General features: G+C 36.4%; 3 protein-coding genes across 3 annotated transcripts; 2 read left to right on the plus strand and 1 right to left on the minus strand.

The window, feature by feature from the left end:
* The first annotated feature begins 2989 nt into the window (after positions 1-2989).
* On the plus strand, positions 2990-3787 carry LOC113348244 (uncharacterized mitochondrial protein AtMg00810-like). Its single transcript, XM_026591953.1, has 3 exons — positions 2990-3053; positions 3171-3454; positions 3629-3787. Exons 1-3 carry the CDS (start codon positions 2990-2992, stop codon positions 3785-3787), a joined length of 507 nt encoding a protein of 168 aa, XP_026447738.1.
* Positions 3788-6009: 2222 nt separating this feature from the next.
* Positions 6010-6654, minus strand: LOC113348254. The gene has a single exon (XM_026591964.1). It carries the CDS (start codon positions 6652-6654, stop codon positions 6010-6012), a length of 645 nt encoding a protein of 214 aa, XP_026447749.1.
* Positions 6655-10214: 3560 nt separating this feature from the next.
* Positions 10215-16690, plus strand: LOC113348262 (3-hydroxyisobutyryl-CoA hydrolase-like protein 5). Its single transcript, XM_026591976.1, has 16 exons — positions 10215-10230; positions 10578-10582; positions 10661-10747; positions 10852-10920; positions 11043-11106; positions 11208-11277; positions 11382-11469; positions 11677-11761; positions 11853-11938; positions 12336-12457; positions 12605-12665; positions 13663-13761; positions 14079-14180; positions 14309-14350; positions 14437-14543; positions 14989-16690. The coding sequence occupies exons 1-16, from the start codon at positions 10215-10217 to the stop codon at positions 15053-15055; spliced, it is 1170 nt and encodes a 389-aa protein (XP_026447761.1). The 3' UTR covers positions 15056-16690.
* Positions 16691-23185: the final 6495 nt, after the last annotated feature.

Consider the following 23185-nt stretch of genomic DNA (forward strand, 5'->3'; position numbering starts at 1 on the left):
ATTAAGAAGATAGCTGATGAACTTTTTGCTGCTGGATCAAGAATTAATGATGATGAATCAGTTGTCACTATACTCAATGGATTAGGACCATATTATAGTTCTTTATGTACATCCATTCGTATTCATAATCCACCAATTTCGTCCAAGGAACTTCATAATCTATTTCTCAGTGAAGAAATAGTGGTCACTAATAAGCAAAAGAACTTGCTTATTGAGGAAAATTCAAAGGCCTTTGCTGTAACAAGACCTTATGCTCCAATGTTTAAAGGTAGTGGTAGAGGTTATCATCCAGCTCCAAGATCGGCAGTACCTTACTCAAGATATACCAGACCATCTTCATTCTATTATCCAAGAGGCTATTCTCAGTTTCAAATGCATCATGTTTCACCACCACCTCCTCCTTACAATGCAAGACCTCATTCTGGTGATTCTTCTTCTTCAGTTGCACCACCTATAACTGACAAAATTTGTCAGATCTGTAACAGAACTTGCCATCTTGCTTTCGAATGCAGACACAGATTGAATTTTTCCTATCAAAACACTTATACTCCGCACAATCTCAGTGTAATGCTTGCTACTGCTAATATCATGGGGGAGAATCCTTGGTATGCTGACTCAGGAGCAAATAGTCATATACCTAATGATGAAACAGAATTGCCAGAAGCAACACCTTTTGAAGGAGCAGATGAGATTCAAGCATATAACGGGGAAGGTATGCCAATTACTCATATTGGTAATGTGTCTAAGACTGCTTCTTCTTACTCTTTTAACCTAAACAATGTGCTTCTTGTTCCAAAGTCATCACAAAATTTATTGTCAGTACATAAATTCACTAGTGATAACAACTGCTCTATCACTTTTGATTCTGTTGGTTTTGCTGTTAAGATTACTCAACTGGGAGGATCATTTTACAAGGGCCACATAAAGGAGGACTATATCCAATCAACTTTATAAAGTCTACTAAGAATAAAGCTTACTTTAGCAACATTACTTCAACATCAGTTTGACATCAAAGGTTGGCTCATCCATCTTTTCAAGTGCTTCAAAAAGTTTATCGGGATACGAACTTATTTAGTATAGTCAAGAAACCACTCTTTTGTAATGAATGTCATTTAGGGAAAAGTCATAAATTGCGTTTTATTTTGTCATCACATAGAACTCAGTCTCCACTAGACCTACTGCATATGGACTTGTGGGGTCTCAGTCCTGTAATTTCTTCAAGTGGTTTCAGATATTATGTTAACATTGTAGATGACTATTCAAGGTTTTGTTGGATCTTTCCATTATATCAAAAATCTTAATTCAAAGAAATTTTTCTACACTTCAAAGCTATGACTGAAAAATTACTGCATACTTCTATTGTTAAAATAAGAACTGATGGAGGAGGAGAATTCTTAAACAATGAATTCAAAGGATTCTTAAGTGTTAATGGAATCATACATGAGGTATCTTGTCCACATACTCAAGAACAAAATGGGCTGGCTGAATCTAAACACAGACATCTTGTGGATACAAGGAGATCATTTTTAATTCAGTCAGGCTTATCAGAAAAAATTTGGGTTGAGTCCTTTCATACAACAAATTATGTTATTAATAGATTGCCTGCTAGAATCTTAGGTTTCATATCTCCTTTTGAATAGTTGTTTGCTCAGAAACCTGATTATTCTTTATTCATATCTTTTGGTTCCTCATGTTTTCCATGGATTAGGCCTTATACTGCTCATAAGCTACAACCTAGAAGTGTGCACTGTGTGTTTGTTGGTTACAGTTCTATGCACAAAGGGTACAGATGTCTAGATATTAAAACAGGGAAAGTGTATATCTCTAGGAATATGGTTTTCAATGAAAATAACTTTCCTTTGAAACCAGTGGCTCCTTTACTTCCTGGTCTTGCAGCTCCTTCAACATCAACTGACATTTCTCCTGCTACATTAATGCAATCTTCTGCATCAACTGATACTTCCCCTGCTCCAACTGATACACCTGCTACAGTACAGCCAACTTCAACTGCTCAGTTAGACACTGTTCAGTTATCTGATACATCTTCTGCAACAACAACTGATAATTCTTCTACCTCCACTCCAGTTATTTCTGATACATCTAAAAACTCTCATTCAATGATGACAAGAGGCAAAAGAGGTATTTTTAAACCTAAAGTCTATATTACTAAACATGTTCTATCTGCTAACCTTATATCTGATATACTTCCTCCCACTCCTACTTGCTATTCTAAGGCTATCAAAATTTCACAATGGAAATACTCCATGGTAGATGAGCATACTGCCCTTTAAGATGTAGGTACTTGGTCACTTGTAGATCCAGACCCATCTTATAATGTTGTAGGTTGCAAGTGGGTTTTTAGAATCAAATACAACGCAGATGGTTCTACTGATAAATTCAAATCTACACTAGTAGCAAAAGGGTTTCATCAGCAAGAAGGAATAGACTACACTGAAACTTTCAGTCCTGTAGCAAAACCAACTACTATTAGATTGATAATTTCTTTGGCAGTATATTTTAACTGGGAAATGAAGCAATTGGATGTAAGTAATGCATTCTTACATGGAGATCTAACAGAAGATGTCTATATGCAACAACCTCCAGGTTTTGTTGATCCATTTAAGCCTCATCATGTCTGCAAGCTCCATAAATCCATCTATGGGATTAAGCAAGCTCCCGGAACTTGGTATGATAAGCTTCTGCAAGTTATAATCTCACATGAATTCAAGCCATCATTAGCAGATCCTTCATTATTTGTTCAAAAGTTTGGGTCCAGAATTACAGTTATATTGGTTTATGTAGATGATATTATCATTATTGGGAATTCAAATTAGTATATCTCTTAGTTCATCACTCAACTTCAGTCATACTTTCTTATTAAAGACTTGGGCTCTCTTCATTACTTTCTTGGTCTCCAGGTCAAAAGAAATTCTGAGCATCTTTTTCTTAGCCAAACAAGTATGCTTTGGACTTACTGGAGAAGTTTAATATGACTGGTGTTAAGCCATGTAATACACCAGTTTCACTTTCTACTCCACTTACTGCCTTAGATGGTATTCCTTTATCAGATCCAAGTGAATACAGGCCCTTAGTGGGTGCTCTATAATATCTAACTTGGACTAGACTTGAAATTGGTTTTGCTGTTAACCAAGTCTGTCTCTATATGCAAGCTCCTACAGATCAACATCTCATTGCAGCTAAGAGAGTTCTGAGATACATCAAAGGTACCTTGGATTATGGTGTGTTATTTTCTAAAGGGCTTCTTACTCTACATGGTTTTAGTGATGCTGACTGGGTTAACTTCATTGATACTAGAAGATCTACAAGGGGTTTATGTCTTTTCTTTGGTCCAAATCCTATATCATGGTCCAGCAAAAGACAAGGCAGTGTTTCCAGAAGCTCAACTGAGGCAGAATACAGATCTCTGGCCAATACGACTGTTGAAATTTATTGGGTGTGTCAATTACTTAGGGATTTACATCTTTTACTTCCTTCACCATCTCTGATCTCTTGTGATAACCAGAGTGTTGTGTCTCTTTCATCAAACCCACTGTTGCATAGTAAAATGAAGCACTTAGCTATAGACTATCATTTTGTCAGATAACTGGTTCAAAACAAAAATGTTCAGGTTACTTATCTATCCACTTGGGATCAAATTGCAGACGTCTTTACAAAGGGGATGGCAGGACCAAGATTTTCTCATCACATAGACAAGCTGAAGGTTATATCTGGCAACACCCTCCATCTTGAGGAGGGGGATAATAACACTTTGTTGCTCACTGCTTAACAAACTCTAACAAACTCTGCACGGGTATTTCATCTGTGTGAGTCATGGCTTTCATTAGTTAGTTTAGTCAGTTGTTTACAGCCTGTCCTGTATGGACACGTCACTCTTCTCTTTGTTGTTTACTCTGTTATATATACGGAGTTTGTCTACTTCTTGAATTAACAATTGTATTCATTTTTTTATCTTGTTAATCAATGATACTATTATTAACTCTTTTTCACACACTTTACAACTAACCGTTACGTGTTTATAAACTTTATATATTGATGCAAGATAGTGATCAGTGATCACTTGTTATTAATAAAATGTGACACGCCTATGCAGCATCTGTGTGGTGCATGTGTTATAGAGAGTGGGACCCATTAATATATGTGGGCAGTGGGCATCCATACATGTTAGACACAGTGACACACAACATGATGCTAATTTTACTATTTTAAAAATACGGTTTAGCATGCCGGCAACGCTTCCGGCATTTATATTTCCCGATAAACAGTGCCGATTGTTATGAAATTTCATCCAGAAAATTTCATTTTGCTAATAACTAACTGCCCGTACATGGCATTCGAATGAAATTTAATGTCGGCATGAAATTCATATAAAATTCAATGCCGTTTCTTATTGCCGGCAGGGTTTTTAACATAAATTCAATGTTGGTTATTATCGTCTGCAGAGTCTTCATCGATTCCGACATGGTTTTCATGATTTCCGGCATGATCTTTATCATTTCCAGTATGGTGTTCTTTATTTCCGGCATGGTCTTCATCATTTCCGAATGTGAAAAGAAAAATCATTTTCAAAGTGAGGAGCTGGCAGAGAAAGAGCAGGAGAGTGGGGAATATTTAGGTTTGATTTAGTTTTTATTTTTTTAATCTAAATAAATCAATACGTCAAAAATTACATTTTAACAACGTTCTTATTTGGCATCCGAGCAATAAGCTGGGCGCCAACCCCTGTTTTTAAAGGATTTTTAAAGAATAGTTTCGTATTTTCACCCCAAAAAAATACCCCTTAGCGGACACTATTGGATGGGGATAGTAATTTATATCCAATTAGTTTAACTATCCCAACCGGGCGTTCTTACATTTTAGTATAACAAAACCAATTTTCATCGATAGTTACTCAATTTGTTTTGAAAGAACAATCCATCAAATCAATCTCTAATCTTATTCAACAATAGTTACTGATTAAATAATCATTTTCAAGGATTTTTCTAAACCGAATCTTGATGATCGATCAAACGTCACCCTACATCCATAATGGATTTGAAATAATCAATCTACATCTCAAGTCCTCTGATCCTATAGAGAACATATTAAAAAGAACCCCGAGTTCATAAAAGAGAAAAGAGGAGAAATGAAAAACAGACCATCTATTTCATTGAAGGTATTTGAAAAACCCGAATTTAGATAAACAGATCTTAGTCGTGTTTATGTCAGCATCCAACGATTATCACTAGCCTATCAAAACTTGTAAAATATGAGCCTTTTTCTTTTCTTTTTTTTTTTTTTTTTGAAAAGGAGAGGTTTATTTATAGGTTTGAAATGTCCAGTGTTATATAGTTTAGGAATGTAGCATTCCTAGTCTTTACAATCGGATAGATAAACATAATCATAATTAATTCTCAATTATAAGCATTCACTTCTGACGGAGTTGTTCGAAAATATCTTATCCCCTTGATGGTGTTGATGTTCTTGTGAGTTTTGATTCTGTTTACCTGTATAGTTTCATCACAATCTTGGTCATTTCTTGATCCTGGTAGAACACAACAGTTATAGCTAGCCCAATAGTTGTTGATGTGGTGGTTGTAGATCCGGAGTGTGAAGGTTTTGACACCTTCTTCAATGACTATCCACAAGAATAGCCTAAGTTTTGATGGATACTTCTTAGTCAGAACCTTGAAGTAATCCCTTGGTGCTGATGATGGTTGTGTAGCCGACGGTTTGGCGGATGGGTAGCTGTTGCTGCTGTGATATGGTGTACGGCTCATGTGTCCTCCTTTTGTGAGGACATTCTGTCGTTGTGGATGTAAAACTTGCATAGCGGCGTCCTGTTGTTGATGATCCGCAAAATCTAAACTATCTGTAGTACTACTAACAAAGTTACCTAAAAACATGAAAGAAAAATACATAATAGAAAATACTGGTTGGTGATTTTGGTCATTTTCATACTGGTTGGCAAAGTTGCTTCGACCACTATCTGTGTTCCTTGAATTCAGCTGCCTATGATGGAGGTGATACCGTGTTGATCCTGGAGCCTGTCAATGGAACGCTCCTCCTTAACATTTTTGAATTTATTTTCTGTTGAATGTTCCTGTTCAGCTTTTGCTTATTAAGTTTTTCAAGTTCAGACAACAACTTTTTAATTTTCTTAGTAGGTAAGCCACAAACATTTTTTCTCCAAAAGATTAGTTGGTCTCTTAGATTTTGCAGATTAAAAATCATTGAACCCGTTGGATCTGAAAGATCCCGATTCCGGCAAGAGTTAATTAAATCTAAACAAGATTGCTCTTTCAACCAGGTATCAAAAAACTTGAAATAGGAAGTAGAGTTGTTTATAATTTTTCCTTCCATGTTCAACAATAGTGGACAATGGTTTGATCCTACTGGGATCAAGACATTAAGAGAGGAATCTATGAATTGATTTTTCCATTCAACATTGATAAAAGCCTTATCCAATCTTTCTTGGATATTTTCAGAACCACCTCTATGGTTATTCCAAGTAAATTTTTCTCGTTGATAGACAAAATCCCTTACTTCTGATCTCACAAGGAGCCTCTTGAAAGGTTCAACTTCACTTTCAATAAATGGTGCACCTCCTTGCTTATCTTCCTCACTCAGAATTTGGTTCCAATCACCTGTAGCCATTCATGCTATTCTATTCTAGTTTACTCTATTTTTTTCCAGGAATTTCCATGAGTCTAATTTGGATGGTTTACAGGGAGATCCATAAAAACCTGTTAACAACCATTCTTTTTCACAGAAATTGGTTTTAACTAGGACATTTATCATATTAAAAAAAAAAGAATACATTATTTCAAAATTAAAACCATCTACCCATGCCATAGCAAGTCCTCCTGCTATGCCCACTGGGTCAACAATAAAAACATTGAGAAATTGAGATAGAAAACTCCTAACCACATTTCACTGGGGTATCTCCGTTGGTAGGCATTGGACATGGTACCTTTACAGTTGGGCAAGCAGCGCTAAGGGCTGCCTCAGGTAAGATATCGAAGCATGAGAAAGCGTGTGTTGCCAATGAGCATGCTTTCATCCCCTTTGCTTTTGATACTTTTGGTTATTTGGCTCCATAAGCGGTTGGACTTCTCAAGAGGGTCCAGAAAGTCATGCACAACAATGTCATGACCCCCGGTTCACGAGATTTTATTTTTAATAGAATAAGTTTTGCAATTCAAAAAGGGCTTGCGGCGCAACTTGTTGCTCGCTTGCCTGCTATGTAACTCTTTATGTTTTGAAAGTTTGGGAAACTTCATTTCACCTTTTTTTTGTTTCAGAGAAGAAGACTACATCTGGGTTCTCAGAATTCACTAGAAATTTAAAATGTTGGTTAGTTTTCTTAGACCCACAGCCTTGGGCATTCCAAGCCAGGATTTTCATGATTGAAACGATTATAAAAAGTACACAAAAACTCAGAGTTCATTAATCCTCAGCTTATAAGCAAAATTGAAAAGAATGTAATTAGATTTTACCAGACTAGGCAATTTTATGATTAACGTGAGACTATTAATCCTCATCTTGAGCTTATTACTTAAACTGTCGAGGGAAACCGAATTATGTCTATGTTAAACAAAAATGAAATCAAATTGCAGAAATAGAAAAGAGCTGATTAAATATAGAGGCTAAGTCTTTATTTCACAGGAGACCTAAAATATGACTAAACTAATTTCTCAAAGGAAACATTATCTATATACCCTTACTATGAGGTCCTTGCAAAAATACCCTTATGAACCTTTACAAATATCCCTAAGCTTAATACATTACTAAAATACCCTCTTTTGTGTAATGTATATACAAAACCACTAACTACTAGTAAAAAAAAAAGAAAAACCTATACTCCATTGTCCACCACCACCACCACTGTCCGCCGACCACCACCACCACCACCCGCGACCACCACCACCACCACCCCGCCGACCACCACCACCAACCAACCACCGACGACCACCACTGTCCACCATCACCACCGCCGCCATCCACCACCCCTGTCTACCGCCGCCATCCACCACTTTCCCTCACCATCTCCGTTGTCCACCACCGCCAAAAACCACCTCCACTGCCGACCATCACCACCACCACCACCACTTTCCTCATGTCCACCACCACTGCCGCCATCGCAACCACCACCATGTGGAGTCAACTTGCTGAAGTTGTCTTCAAATATGAGGCAACTAGCTCAAGTTGTTTCGAAACTGAAGGCAACTAACAAAAGTTGTCTCCAATAAATCGGAGACAACTAACTCAAGTTGTCTCCGATTATAAGGAAATTAGCTCAAGTTGTTGTCAAAAGTGAAAGCAACTAGCCCAAGTTGTCTCCAAATATGGAGGCAACTACCCAAAATTGTCTTCAAAAACGAAAGCAACTAGCCCAAGTTGTCTCCAAATATGGAGGCAACTAGCCCAAGTTGTCTCCAAAAAAAAGAAAATTATTCACAAATGAGTGAACCTAGTGTGATTCGAACACACATCTACTGACATATAGTCAGTTGTGCTATCATTGCACCACATATTCATGCATAACACAATATAAAAAACTGCAACAGCTTCAATCCTTCTCTGCAACCACCATCACTGCAATCCTGCAGCTTTTCCTATTCCTCCAATTCCATCTCAGACTCATGGTTGGAAAAACACATACATCTTCATTATCTCCTTATTGTAGCTTCAAAACAAACATTTCTGATTGCAATCAACCCACCAAACCCAATTTGTACCTTCTTTGATAACAACACCAACACCATTCAGTACATAATCTCAGTCACTGGTCACCATTACAACTGCAGCCCTTGTCAGTTCAGCTTGCAAACTCAACTTCAGCTCTACCAGAACCACCATCTTAGCAGTAATCACATGCAATATCATCTCCCATTCTCTGCAATTTCATCCTTGCCTGCAATTCATTCCTAATCATACATATAGCATTTGCATCTCCCTAACCAATTGACCACTGCATTTCAGTTACTACCAGCAACCACAGCACCACCAGCTCCATACTGCAGCACAGGATACAACTTGCATCAACACCATGTGAATTTATGAAGATAAAACAACCTGCATCAACACCATCACTAAAAATACAGATAATAACTACAAATGCAATAGTTCTACAAACAATACCAAACAACCTGCATCAACACCATCACTAAAAATACAGATAATAACTACTAAAATGCAACAGTTCCACAAACAATACCAAACAACCTGCATCAACACCATGTGAATTTACTACCATTCACTGAATTCCATCTCATTCAGTCATTCCCTGAGTTCAAACACAATCTGCATCTTACAAACAACTTCTTTACCTGGCCACTACAACATCAATCACCAGCTCCATACATCACCACAGGACATAACATAGCTCAACTTCAATATCACAAGGACTGTACATCAACAACAGTTGCAGCTTCACTTCCCCATTCTCAGTTTTAACGTGTTTGACCGTTCATGCTCCCACATAACCCTTGCTCTTACACCCTCTTCTTTGTTACACTAGATTGTTCACCCTGATAACAAAAACAGAACCATACCTATTCAATAGATGAATCAACAACTCAAAATAATTAAAACACAGAAATGAACTTGAAAAATCAATTCAACTCGAGAAGAATTTTTTTCCTCATCTCTGTATCTCCTTCTTCATGTGTTGTTGCATGTAGAGAAAAATGTGAGATTAAGAAATTGATGCAGGCATAAACACCATCTTCCCTCATTCGAACCATATCTAATTCTCTGTGAGTCTCAATCTCGCAACCATAGCAGCAACATCTTATCCCTACATCTGTTTTGTAACCCCAAAAATCACCCAAAACACCACCAATTCGAACTCAAAACCAAATCAATCAACACCCATTCGACCACCAAACACAACCAGCAACTTCTCATCTCATAATCGAGCCCTATACAACCATCACATAAATCCATTTAACCTTATTTGAATGTGCTACCTGAGAACCCATTCTCCACTTGATTTCTGTCTTGAAACTCCGCCTCATGATTTGAATCTGACATTTGTAATGTAAAAATCATCAATACACAATCTATTTGTATCGATCCATGAATACTGCATCTCCGTCTGATAAATCTATGCAACAAAGATCAAAAATTTTCAGAAATTGAAACCTTAAATCTAAATTGCAGAATCTGAAAAATTAGTGGATATCTTCTCCGAGGTTTTTTTTTTTGTTTTGATGGAATCTTCTCCGAGTAGCTGTAGCCTGTACGTATGTTCACTTAATACTCGACTTCTTTTCAAAACTTAACTTTTAATACCAACCACCTAATTTCCCCGATAAGTCTCAATCACCTCTACTCTCAAGTCTCAAGACTCTGAACTAAAAAATAGTATTAGTTTTAAAGAAGAGATCCCACTTGTTCGACACTGCTAATGGGAGTACCAGTTTAGTGCTGGGGTACAAAAAACCACATAAAACAAACTGGAAAATGTTTTCCTTGTCTTGATCAATTCCCTTTATCATTGGTTTGGTATCAGAAATATAGTTGTGGTTTTGTTTACTGAAAAGAAACAGATTGTTGTTGTTCCAATGGCACAGGAGAGGTACTGCTTTCTCTCTGTAATTCATCACTAACCAACCCCTTAAAATGTTCTTATTTTTACTTCATTTGCCGTCTTTAGGTTGTTCTTAGAGAAGATGCGAACACGCATGTGAGATTGATCACTTTGAATAGACCTCGTCAATTGAATGTCATCTCACCCAAAGTGGTATGTTAATTAATTAGCTTTATCAAATCCACAATCCTCACTAATAATCCCCTACACATTCATTATTTTGTATTTGATTGATTCGTTGATTTGTTCACCTCTAGGTTTCCCTGCTAGCTGAATCTCTAGAGCAATGGGAGAAAGATGATAACGTTGAGCTTGTTTTATTCAAGGTTGGTTTTGGATTCAGGTTTACATTTCTTCGATTTTGGTCTTGATCTTCTTCTTTGGGAAAACGTGCTTTAAATAAAATTATGTGTATCTTTTCTTTGTTGCCATCATCAATCTTTTTCAGGGAAATGGACGTGCTTATTCTGCTGGTGGGGATTTAAAAGTGTTTTATGATGGAAGGGATTCGTGTAAGAAATCAGAATTTGTTGCTTCCATCTGAACTAGTTTTTCTGTGTTCGTTATGAGAGCAAACTTTGAGAACATTTAAAACAACACGGGGTTATTGCAGATGATGCATGCCTTGAGGTTGTGTACAGGATGTATTGGCTGTGTTATCACAATCACACCTACAAAAAAAACCCAGGTACTCTTTTGATTTCGATTTTCAAGTGCAATACATTCACGCAATTAGCTAGAGTTGGTTTGGTTTTGTAAGTTCACTAATTGAGCAACTTACGGTCCTCCAGGTGGCTCTTGTTCATGGATTCTCAATGGGTGGAGGTGCATCACTGATGGTCCCAATGAAGTTCTCAGTAGTCACAGAAAAAACGGTGTGTATGTCATGCTTCTTCAAATATCACAATCATGAGTCAAATTGCCTTCTTCTTAATCAACTTTTCCAACTTTCTTGATTTTATTTTCATTTGTATATCTTGTATGGGTGCCTCATGTTTTCCTCTGCCACCAATATATTTGTGGAGTTTCTTTTGAAGTTGCTATTTATGACATAATACCATTTCCTTATTATTGCTCTGCAGATTTTTTCAATGCCAGAAGCAAGTATAGGATTTCACACTGATTGCAGTTTCTCCTACATTCTTTCTCGTCTCCCTGGGTCTTTGGGTGAGAATTTGATTGTTGAAACTTGAATGATGGATCAGTTTTATTATTGAATTTATAGTGCCTGTCTGATGTTTAGGAGTGAAATCTGCAGGTGAATACTTGGCCTTAACAGGCGCTCGACTTAACGGGATAGAGTTAGTTTCAGTGGGTCTTGCCACTCATTATGTCCTTTCCGAGGTGAGGGTTAAACATTGTTTTTCCTTCTTCTAGTTATCCGTCTCTCTAACTTTGATTCCCTGATTTCTGAATTTTCTGCCTGAGCAAGCTCTTATATACATGCAGGCTTGTGAGTAAACACTTCTACGGAGCAGTTATATAAGTTATATAACTGCATTTCCATAAAACTTGTTAGTCTTTCGTGTATGTCATTCTGTAGTTGTGCTACTTGTGTATGAGAAAAACAGTGTATTTAAACATATAACAAATTGTAGCACCTACCAAGGTGAATGCATGTTTGAGACTATATTCTGAATCTTAACCCCCTCTTTCGAGTTGTTGTATTTTCATTGTCAAATACTTAGTTTATGGCTGCTTTAAGGTTGTTAGGGGTTGACATCAGTTGCATTTATTGCAGAAATTGCCTGAGCTTGAGAAGCGCCTGATAGATTTAAATTTAGGAGAAGAACACACAGTCAAATCAGTGATTGAAGAATTCTCCTTAGATGTTAAACCTGATGCAGGCAGCATCTTAAACAAGTACAGAAATGAGTCGACGGAACTTGTGTTTGTTTATATTTTTTTGGCGTTTCCTTTCTTTTTTTCCCCCTTGAGCACAAATATTGTTGTTGTCATTGAATATCAAGATTTTTGGGATAGCACCATAATGCTGTAAAATATTTGCAGGCAGGCAACGATTGACAAGTGTTTCTCAAAGGGGTCACTAGAGGAGATATTTGAATCATTCGCAAGTTCAGTAAACTCCATCTCATCATGGCTTACCTTAATCTTGACTCTCAACCTCTCCACCTTCTGTCTAATGTGGTAACTATACGGGTGTGATTGTTGGTGTCCGATACCAGATGTTGGGACACTGCTGAGGATAAATAGGTTGAGAAAGGAGAGGAAAAAACAGTCATGGCCTGAGTAGACATAGCTGGGCGTTAGAAATAATTGGTGAAAGACACTCTTCAAATGTTAGAATGATCTAATTCTGTTCCATGTTCTCTGGGCTTTTTGTGAAACCCTAGAGGATAATGGATAAGCAGCACCCACTGCAGTGTCCACCTGTTGGACACGAGTACCGATGAGACTAGTTGTTTATACAGTACACTAGTTACATAGTTTCTGTGCATTAATGCAACCGTAATTTACTGATTTTCATCAAATGATGCATATGCACTACAATGAGCTGCTAACAAATGTTAGTATAGCCCTGTTGACAAGTTTCCTTCGAAGAAAAAATTTGATATGAATAATTTTGTTTCTTTTTTTGATTGCACATCATTAACTAGTTCAGTCTAATAGATGCATAAAACTGCATCGAGATCATCAGAAGTGAGTCTGAAAATGAGTTTTGGTTTATTGTGATTTATGGTATTTTCATCAGACTTGTATAGAAACTTGAAATAACCCAATGCAGGAAAAATTGTTTTGCAGAATAACCTACAAATATCAGTTCTCAAGATTCACACGTTTATCTCATTTACATGATCTATTTTGGACCCTAAGTATAGACATATATCTTAAGGGATACCAATTCTTTGCACACACACTGTACATGTACTAACACTTTCATTAGCTAAGTGGTGGATGTAGTGAACACAGAAGTAAGTGTATTTGGGGCATAATTCTCTTGGCCAATGAGAAGGGGAAGAACTTGTGCCATAATTTAATTGATGGGCAACAGGGTTCCCCTCAATCATGTGGTGTTCTTAAACTTTTTTTTTTTTTTTTTTTTTAAGGAATCTGAGGCAAAGAATGAAGAAAATGAATGGATTCCTGCAGTGCTTAAGGGCTTGAAGAGATCGGCCCCAACAGGATTAAAAATAACATTAAGATCGGTATACTCGCAGCTTATACTTCAAAACTTCATTTTGTCTCACAATTTGTGGCTGATTATGCATGGCAAAAACTGGAACAGTGTCGCCTAGAGTTAGTTACAGTGGATGACCTTATTCATCACGGAGAATTTCCATATATTATCCAGATTTTGGTCTACAGTTCATTTTTAATCATTAAATTTCCTTGTCTCACCACAATTAATTTGTTAATTCTCTTTTTCCCTTCACTTATGTCCCTGTCTATCATTGTCAAATTTCTATTTTCATTATAAGTTCTTTTGTAGATCATCCCTTCGAAACAATATTATTCCTTTCAGGTTCGAGAAGGAAGGGAGCAAACTCTACCCGAGTGTCTGAAGAAGGAATTCAGGCTCACAATTAACATACTAAGAAAATTAATATCTGGCGACCTCTATGAGGTAGAATATAAGCTAGTATATTATTTTCGACTATAAGTGTATGCATTAATACTTGAGTTTTTGGCATAAAGTGTTCCTTTTTGCCTGAGTTACTCAACACATTGTTCCTGTTTTTGGTCTTGAAAAAGGGTATTCGAGCCTTGACAATTGACAAAGACAATTCCCCGATGGTACCCCTTTCTCTCTCTCTTCATCACGTATGTTTTTACTTTTCACTCCCCCCTGTATTTTTTACTTCGCAAGTTTTTTATGGCAGTGGAACCCAGCTTCTTTGGAGGAGGTAACCAGTGAGAAGTTAGACCTGGTTTTCCAGCCTTTCAAGGAAGACTTGGAGCTTTTCATTCCCACCGCAGCAGAAAGCAGGTCAGTCCATTTCTTGTTTTCAGTCTTTCAGCTCCGCATCTCGTTTGTCCCTTGATAGAATTTCTTGTTCTGAAAAAAAGACATACAAAAGAACCCCAAAGAGACGCCTTCAGTCCTGTCATTTCCTGATACATAATGTATCAGAACTAAGAATTTGCTGTCTACTATATATCCCTTTACACAGTTAATTTCTTACATTAGAAATGTTTTAGGACTAGAAACATGTTTCAGATATTTAATAGATTCTAGAGAATAACCTAGATTTTCAGATTCTTTCATAGCTCTGAAGAACTTTGAACCGTAAACCCGATTACCCAGGCGAGTCTGAAGTTTATAATGACTTCTATTCCCCGGCATTCTGAGATGCTTTCTTTTTGGTCTAGTTAAATTCCATATTGTTTTCTTTTGGTTTTGTAATGAAGCTTATGTTGGTAATGATTTACAGAAGGGATGGCAAGTATGAGAATTCAGTCTATGCTAGCTCAAACACAACACTGGCTCGAAATCCTTAGTCAGTAGTGAGGTTTTCTTTGGCCATGAAATTTCCGTGTTTTGGTTAAAACGTGTAAAATTACCTACTAAATATTATGAAAAAGAGAGAAATAAAGTAAAATGGTATGTCTGAATTGCTCATCTTGACTCGCCTTTGTTTCAGTTGTTTGTTATCCTCCCACGTCTTTCCTGTGACTGAATATCTACTTGTAAGCTTTATACATGGCTTCCGTACTCTGTATGTATCTAGTTCTTTTGTTGTTTCCTAGTCAGTTGGTATCATGAAGTAGATTTATACAAAATACGTCGAGCTTTGAGTTTCAATCGTTTTTTATTCTGTTTTTATTTGTTTAAGACTCAACTAACGAGCTTTGAGTTTCAATCGTTTTTTATTCTGTTTTCATTTGTTTAAGACTCAACTGACGAGCTTTGAGTTTCAATCGTTTTTTGTTCTGTTTTCATTTGTTCAAGACTCAACTGAAGATGTGTATAAACATCTCCGGCTCTTTGTTATAGAAAAAGGAACAAGTTATAACAGCTGTGAATTTTCGCTCTCCCATGTAAACAACATGATTGCAGAAGAAAATGATCATCTTGCCATAGAAAAACAGGAAAACGAATTTGGAAGTAATGGAAATTAAGTGTTTGGCCCTCTCCTCACTCTTTCTTAGAACGAATTTTGGGGACCGTGGTTATTTTTTGGGACCATTGTTTTATTTTGGGTAAAATATTTTGAAGTAAATCTAAGCCACCTCTTATTTATTTATATTAATACCAAAAATACCCTTCTTGATTAATTTTGTGCGATGATTAGTTAGTGTAACGATTAAGTTAAGTTAACTGGTTGAAGAAGAAGGCGGAGAAAAAACATTATTTTGAGTTTCATGAATATAAATTGAGTGATTCAAGTGATGATCATAGCTCCTCCGAATTTTCCTCTCCTTTCTCTCCTAGAATATTCGTTAATCTTCACAACGATCCAGATATGAGTTATTTATTAGATGGTGATTGCACTCTACCCCAAACTCATGATGGTTTTTATGAGCCACAATCGGAGGAAGAGTATTTGGATACTCAGGTATGCTTCAAACTTAGTTAATGTTGTTTGAATTGGTCAAAATTTTTCTAAAAATGTAAAAATTTAAGTAGATATCGGCTAGGTCAAATGAATTAAGCTACATTATCTGAAAAGCGGGTAGCCGAACATATTTGGAAGTCTAATTTCTTCGAAGACGCAGGTAGCCGAACTAAACTTTAATGGAGGTTTTCTTAGTTCGACAAATAGATTCCAGAACATGTAGCTGAACTTTTAAAATAGAGTTTACGGTGTCATGTTCGGTTCAGTCGAGTCACAAAGTTTGTAGCCGAACTTTAAGATTTGAAATTTGGTAAAAACCCAAGTGTGATCAAAGTTCGGTTTGTTCGCAAAGTTACCTATACTGCCGAACTTCACGTTTAAAGCTAGTTAAAATCCAAAGTGTTAACTTCAGCTAGCAATTTCTTGCCGAACAATAGCCATTAAATGTTCGGTGGCTTTAACAATTTTTCTTTTGCAGCCCAACTCTGTGTTCGATTTGGTCGACAAATTTATGTAATAGACGAACCTATTTGTATTATTTGTTTGTGACTGCAATTGATTTTGTGCTATTTCTCGTGGATTTGATGTGAACCCATACCAGTGGATGATCAACCTTCTCCCGTTGATATGTTGTACGAAGATACATCCCATTAATACTCGAATGACTTGGTAGGTTGAAAACAATTTATGTAGTTGAATATTTTTTGAGTATATATGTTTATATTTTTGTGAATTTATTTATAATTGAACTTTTTATTTTCTTCGAAATGTAGACATTCGTAGGTCCTATGGAGGCAAAAAATTGGGCTAGAGAACATGCAAAGAAAGACATGTGCGTATTAGTTTCAAATGGAAAATAAAACAATACTCGCTTTGAAATAGTTTGTGAGAAAAGTGGTAATTCCGATGTTTCATAAGAAGAATGGTCATGTGTATAATTAACAGAGCAAAATATTTAACAAGAGCACAACTTGCTCAAATAAAACTAATTGTCAGTTCAACTAGTATTTAACAAGAGCAAAAAAATTGAAGGGATGGGTTCTATCCAAGTTTGAGGAAGGTCGTCATAACCATCCTCGTCCAGAACATCTTGAAGGACCTCACATGGCGCCCAAACTCACTCCTCAGAAATGGAGAAAATAGCTAAATTTAGAAAAATGGGTATTTCACCACTTAATATGCTTCGCATACTAGAGATACAAGGATGACTTATCATCTTTGTCACCATTTACGATTCATTGAGATAATTAAAATAAATGAATTGAGAGATAGATAAGTGATGCAATAATTATTATTTTTTGGCTCAAAAGGACTATTTTTTTCAAATTTATTACCACCGTTGGAGCAGTTATTGCAAATTTTGACCAAATAGTAATGTCCCTAACGACTATTTTTCTAAAAAAAACTATAAATGGAGACTCATCCCTTTCAAACATTCAAAATCTTTCGCCCATCCCTTCATACTTATTAAATATCTGCTCCTTCATTCACTAACGATGAAGTTATCGCCATTGTTAGGGCGTGAATTACGGTAACGATGAACGACTACGATAGAGAGTAGTATACCCATATTAACCACGCAATAGGAAAGACATGTACCTTAACATGGATCAAACATCCAATGCTTGGTGGAACCGTATATATACGATTCTTGAGGCATTAGACGGAAATATGCATAGAAGGAAGCAAAAATGATGAAGTGTAGATTCGAGGTATTAGAGAATCCAAGGCTTTAAAAGATGAAAAGAAAGCCGTACTTGATCGTTATATATACCACTGCAAACGGTGGTGATAGCATACATAGTTCATCAAAAATAGTATTTTTTAGTTCTTTCTTTGAATATTGCGAACTATAATTGATTTATTATCGTCCCAATGGTGTGCGGATATCCAAAATTTGAAACTAGTATGCCAAACATTTTGGTACGAGAATTGCTATTGCATCTTGTAAGAAAGTACATATCCATTGAAACAATATGAATAAGTGTTTAAGCCCAGTGTAGTAATGATTTATGTAAAATTTATTCCTTTAAAGTTATTATATGGTAGATGTATGCCTTTTCAATTTAATAAAATGATTATAAGAATTAAAATGTGTAACTCATAAGAATTTCGACTCGGATTAAAAGTTAGCTAGTCAACTGAATTGTTTTATACATAAGGTTCGATTGTGAATTTATTATTTGCGTACCAACCGAACTTTCATTTGGTTTTTAATATATGGTTCGGTTACCTATGCCTTTTAACCAGGTATCCGAATAACATGAAATTCAAAAATTACCTAAGTTTGACCCAGGTATGTTCGGTTACCTAGTTAATAATGATAGGTAGTTGAACTCAACTCCTGGTATCCTTTACCATATTTTAGAAGCAATAAATTCTGAAAAGTGGGGGTATAACAACCACGCTCAATAATTCGTTCGGCAATCTATATGGACTAACTCCAATATAATTCCGGGAGCACCATCTTATAAAGCGAGCTCAACCAAGAAAGATATCAAAGATCTATATCTCAATTTCTCGATACAATCTGCAGTCGAACAGATAGAAGTATGTGAGCCCGATTGATATAAGAAATAACTTGGACGGTACCAAAGACTAATGTCCAAGTGCCAATCAATTCCTATCCAACAATCAAGGTCGGATTTACCAATTGATTGAACTACGCACAACCTGTGATATTTCAATTATATAAACAAATATAATGCGGAAAAGAAATAACACTGACACTAGAAATTTTATTAACGAGGAAACCGCAAATGCAGAAAAACCGCGAGACCTAGTCCAGATTTAAACACCACATTGTATTAAGCCGCTACAGACACTAGCCTACTACAAGTTAACTTCGGACTTGAATGTAGTTGAGCCCTAACCAAGTCTCACATCGATTAAGATACAGTCGCGTTCCATACGCTTATAGGACCACGAAGGATTATGCACCCTTGATTCCCTTAGTTGATCACACCCACAACTAAGAGTTGTTACGACCCAAAGTCGAAGACTTATAAACAAATCTGTCTCCCACAGATAAGTCTATTCTGATAGATAAATTTGTCTCCCACCGAAGTACCTATAAAGTTTTTGTTCTGTCTTTAGATAAAACATGGTGAACAGAAACCAATTAATGATCCGATCTTATACTCCCGAAAAGCATCCTAGAAATATCAATCACCTCACAACAACTTAATTATATGGTAGTAGAAGAAGTTATTGTGGAATCACAAAGAATGAGATGAAGAGCTTTATGATTACTTTTTATATCTTACCTATCAGAGATAAATATCGAGTAATACTCAACATGATAGAACAAGTAAGATCAGAACACACAACTGCAAAGAAAATAGTTGGGTCTGGCTTCACGAATCCCAAGTGAAGTATTCAAGTCGTTAACCTATAATGGTTTTGGAAAAACCTAGGTTAAAGGAGAATCGACTCTAGTCGCAACTAGGACACAGGAAAGTGCTGGGATTAGGTTTTCCAGTTGCTAGAGTTCTCCCTTATATATTCTTTCAAATCAGGGTTTGCTTTCGATCAAATCTAAGATAGCTTAGTAACAAAGCAATATTCACTGTTAGATGAAAACCCGATTTATGATTCAAGCTAAGTCTGCTTAAAACCAAAGCAATATCTATCCACCGTTAGATGGTCTTAGCTTGTTACACACAAATGAAATATACCTTCATTTAGATATAGGTAACCATACCTAAATGTGTATATTGAGTTGGCTCAATAACAGTTAACCGAAGCTAGCCATATGAGCACTTTTGTCTTAACCACATTCATCTAACACTTCTAGATCAACTATGATGATCAATCAATCATGAAACGTAATCAAATGAATCTAATTGTGTTTCAAATAGAGTTGTTCTATTATTCACTATTTGATAGAAATATATATGAACCAACTGAATCAAAATCGGATTGATTCGTCAGAATCAATTTATGAACATTAAGCCACGGTTTGCAAAGATTGCATTTCTTAATTCAAAAATGTATTTTTTCATGAGTATGAAAAACATACTTAACCTATTTTAGAACTTAAACCACTAAGTTTGCAAACAGGTACGTAAACTATAGCTTCCGGACTTTGGTCTTGTCCAGCCGTTTTCACACGGGTATGCAAAAAGTCGTCCCAAACCTAACTCAGGTAGAAAATAGTGGTAAAGTTGATGGAATATATGGGTTAGCAGGTGGAAAAGGTGAGAGTTCGCATACTAGTATCCAAACAAGGTTCCCGGACTTTAACAGCTAAAACCGTTTTGCATACTAAGTATGCAAACAAGGTTCCCGGACCTGAATCATACCAAAACAGTTTGCTAACTAGATACGCATACTGTGTTGTATCCAGACAAAGGTTTTTGTTCTAAACTTCCATTTCAATCATTGAAACATCCTTAGAAGACGACAATAGATGTCTCACACAAACTATTAGCTTCAAGTAATTTTCAAGTGATCAAATGATCAATACGAAAATTTCCGAGTTGACATCAAATGATTGTCTCACACAAATCATGTAAGATGTTTCAAGGCAATTTCCACATGATCATCTTTTAACTTATATTTATTTTCCAATAAATAAATTGTTTCCAACTAAACTAGTCAAGAATATGATGAACGTAGATAAAGCAAAAAGCTTCCAACACATATTTCGAGAAATAGATAAGCGAGATAAACTCATCTCGAAATATCAAATGTGTATAATATGAAAGTCTATATAGCTATACGACTTAGTCTCATTAGAAGATAGAATAAAATAGACTTCTGAGTGATAGATAAGTTTTAGTCTCCACATACCTTTTGTTGATGAATTTCCTCCAAGCTCTCCTCAGTAGATCTTCGTCTTCAATCGATGAACGCCGTGAAGTCTAAAGCTCAACTACACATTCTATCATAATACGAGACATAGATATAAGTAGACTAGAAATCAAGACTATAGTTTTGATCAACTAAATTTGACAAACAAGCTTGAGATAGAAACGCTTGTGAGTTCGACCGAGCAGTGCTCTAACAAGTTCGTTTACCTAGAGAATAATGACAGGTTGCCGAACTCCTGGTAAATTTACCAGGATTTTTGAAGCAATAAGTTCGGTTCCATGGTCATAAATGACAAGTAGCCGAACTGATTGAAAATAAAAAATTATTTCCAAGTATAGAATTCGGTTACCTATGGTTTTTCACCAGGTAGTCGGACAACTCTCTGTAACTCAAAATTTTGGTGTGTGATTAAGTTCGGTTAGATCGATAACTTGGCCCTGTAGTCGAACTTTTGACTTATTCTGAACACAAAACAAACATGAAATAGTGAGAACAAACCACATTACCAAATTCCTTAACTTATTTGTTAAAACACACATTAAATCAAACTAGGAGTCCCCTTAACTAATTTTTTCAAGCATACTAACATAAACCAAAACTGACAAAATCCGCAATTAAAAAGTTTACTAAAAAAAATGTAATTGTTTCAATCATTCACTCACGTCGACCACTACGATAAACTCTTTTATTCTTGTGTTTAGGAAGAGCTTGTTATGGTTCTTCGTCGTCACTTTGGTTGTCATCTCCACCGCTTTGTTCTTCAACAACCCGACTTGAACCTTCCCCTTGTTGTTGACTCCTCTTCACCGGCATGGGATGACTTGATTTCACAACATTGCGTAATAAAACCTTAGTCCACTGGTAGTAGAGGTCGGTTTGTTATTCAGTGGACATCGAATCTCCACTGCGGATTTTGGCCATCATTTTCTTCAACAATTTCTTATTTCCCTTCACATATTTTCAATTGAAACCACAAATAAGTATTTTTTTCAATACTCTATAACAACTTAAAGCATAAATAGGAGACAATATCTTACCATGTTATTCCATAACTTCATGGCGACTTCGCCACAAGTAGGCATCTACTCCTGAACTCTCTTAGCCTTTATCTCCCTTGCCTTCGCCTTCTCAGCACGAGCTTGTTGTACTCTATTTATTACCAGAGGATGAGAAATATGTTGATACCATTCCATGTATCTCTTGTCAGTGGCATTTGGATTGTCATCCGCTTGTACACACTCGTAGGCAAAATATGATAATCAGAATAGTTGTTCCAGTGAGCTATTAATGGAGTTGGTTCATGCTTTGGGACAAAATATTTTGCGGTGTTATTGGTTCCCCAAACTACCAATTTGAACTTTTATTCCTCCACATCTGGTACCCATTAGACACAAAAGTTCTCTTAATACTCTTCGAGGATTATACATTGAGTAATCGCCAGGATGAAACAACGGTGCATATTAACCCGAGACAAGTGAGAAATACTCAACCTAGACTTATTCATCTTCATCATCGGGAATAGTGTATGGATGAAAAACCATATCTTTAACTATCGCATTATCCAGTCTCTCCCTCAACTTCAACAACTTGATTTCTTTTTCCTTCTTATGTAGTCAAAAAATTGGTATTTCCCTGCTGTAAGCTGCCCATAAATCAAAGGATCCTTAGCATAATCCAATTTAAATCCAGGGAAGTGGCCGGATACCCAAACCTGTGAGAAGGATGAAAAAATGTTAGGTTATTAGTATGATTAGTAGCCAAACACTATAGTTCGACTATGAAACAAAACCCTCGGTTTGCTCGCAAACTGGACTTCCAGACCGAACTACAAAGTTCGGTTACCTGTATTATTTCATGCCTAAACTAAACATTTCTATGTGTCTATATTTTTGGGTCAGAGTCATTTAGTTCGGATAGCCGAACAAGCTAAGTGCCAACCAAACTAAGTGCCAGCCAAACTTTACTTTGTTTCCTCAAATTATTTCTGAACAACTAGGAGGATAATGTGTCGGGTTACTTGAATGAGAATGTGGTAGCCTTGAATTTGAGAATCCTTAAGCCTCTAAGCTTTTCTAAGATCCTCCTGAACGAATGCAAGAACAGTCGTTCCCCAAGAGTAATTCTTAACCTCATCAAGTCCTCCAAAAGTTGCAGGTAATGAGCATTTACCAAGTTCCCAGAAGTGTCCGGGAGGATAATGGTTCCTAGTTGATATAACATATAAGCAATCACATGCTGCTTAATCTTCTCCTCTGTC

This window comes from Papaver somniferum, chromosome 1 (genome assembly GCF_003573695.1).
Source record: "Papaver somniferum cultivar HN1 chromosome 1, ASM357369v1, whole genome shotgun sequence".
NCBI lineage: Eukaryota > Viridiplantae > Streptophyta > Magnoliopsida > Ranunculales > Papaveraceae > Papaver > Papaver somniferum.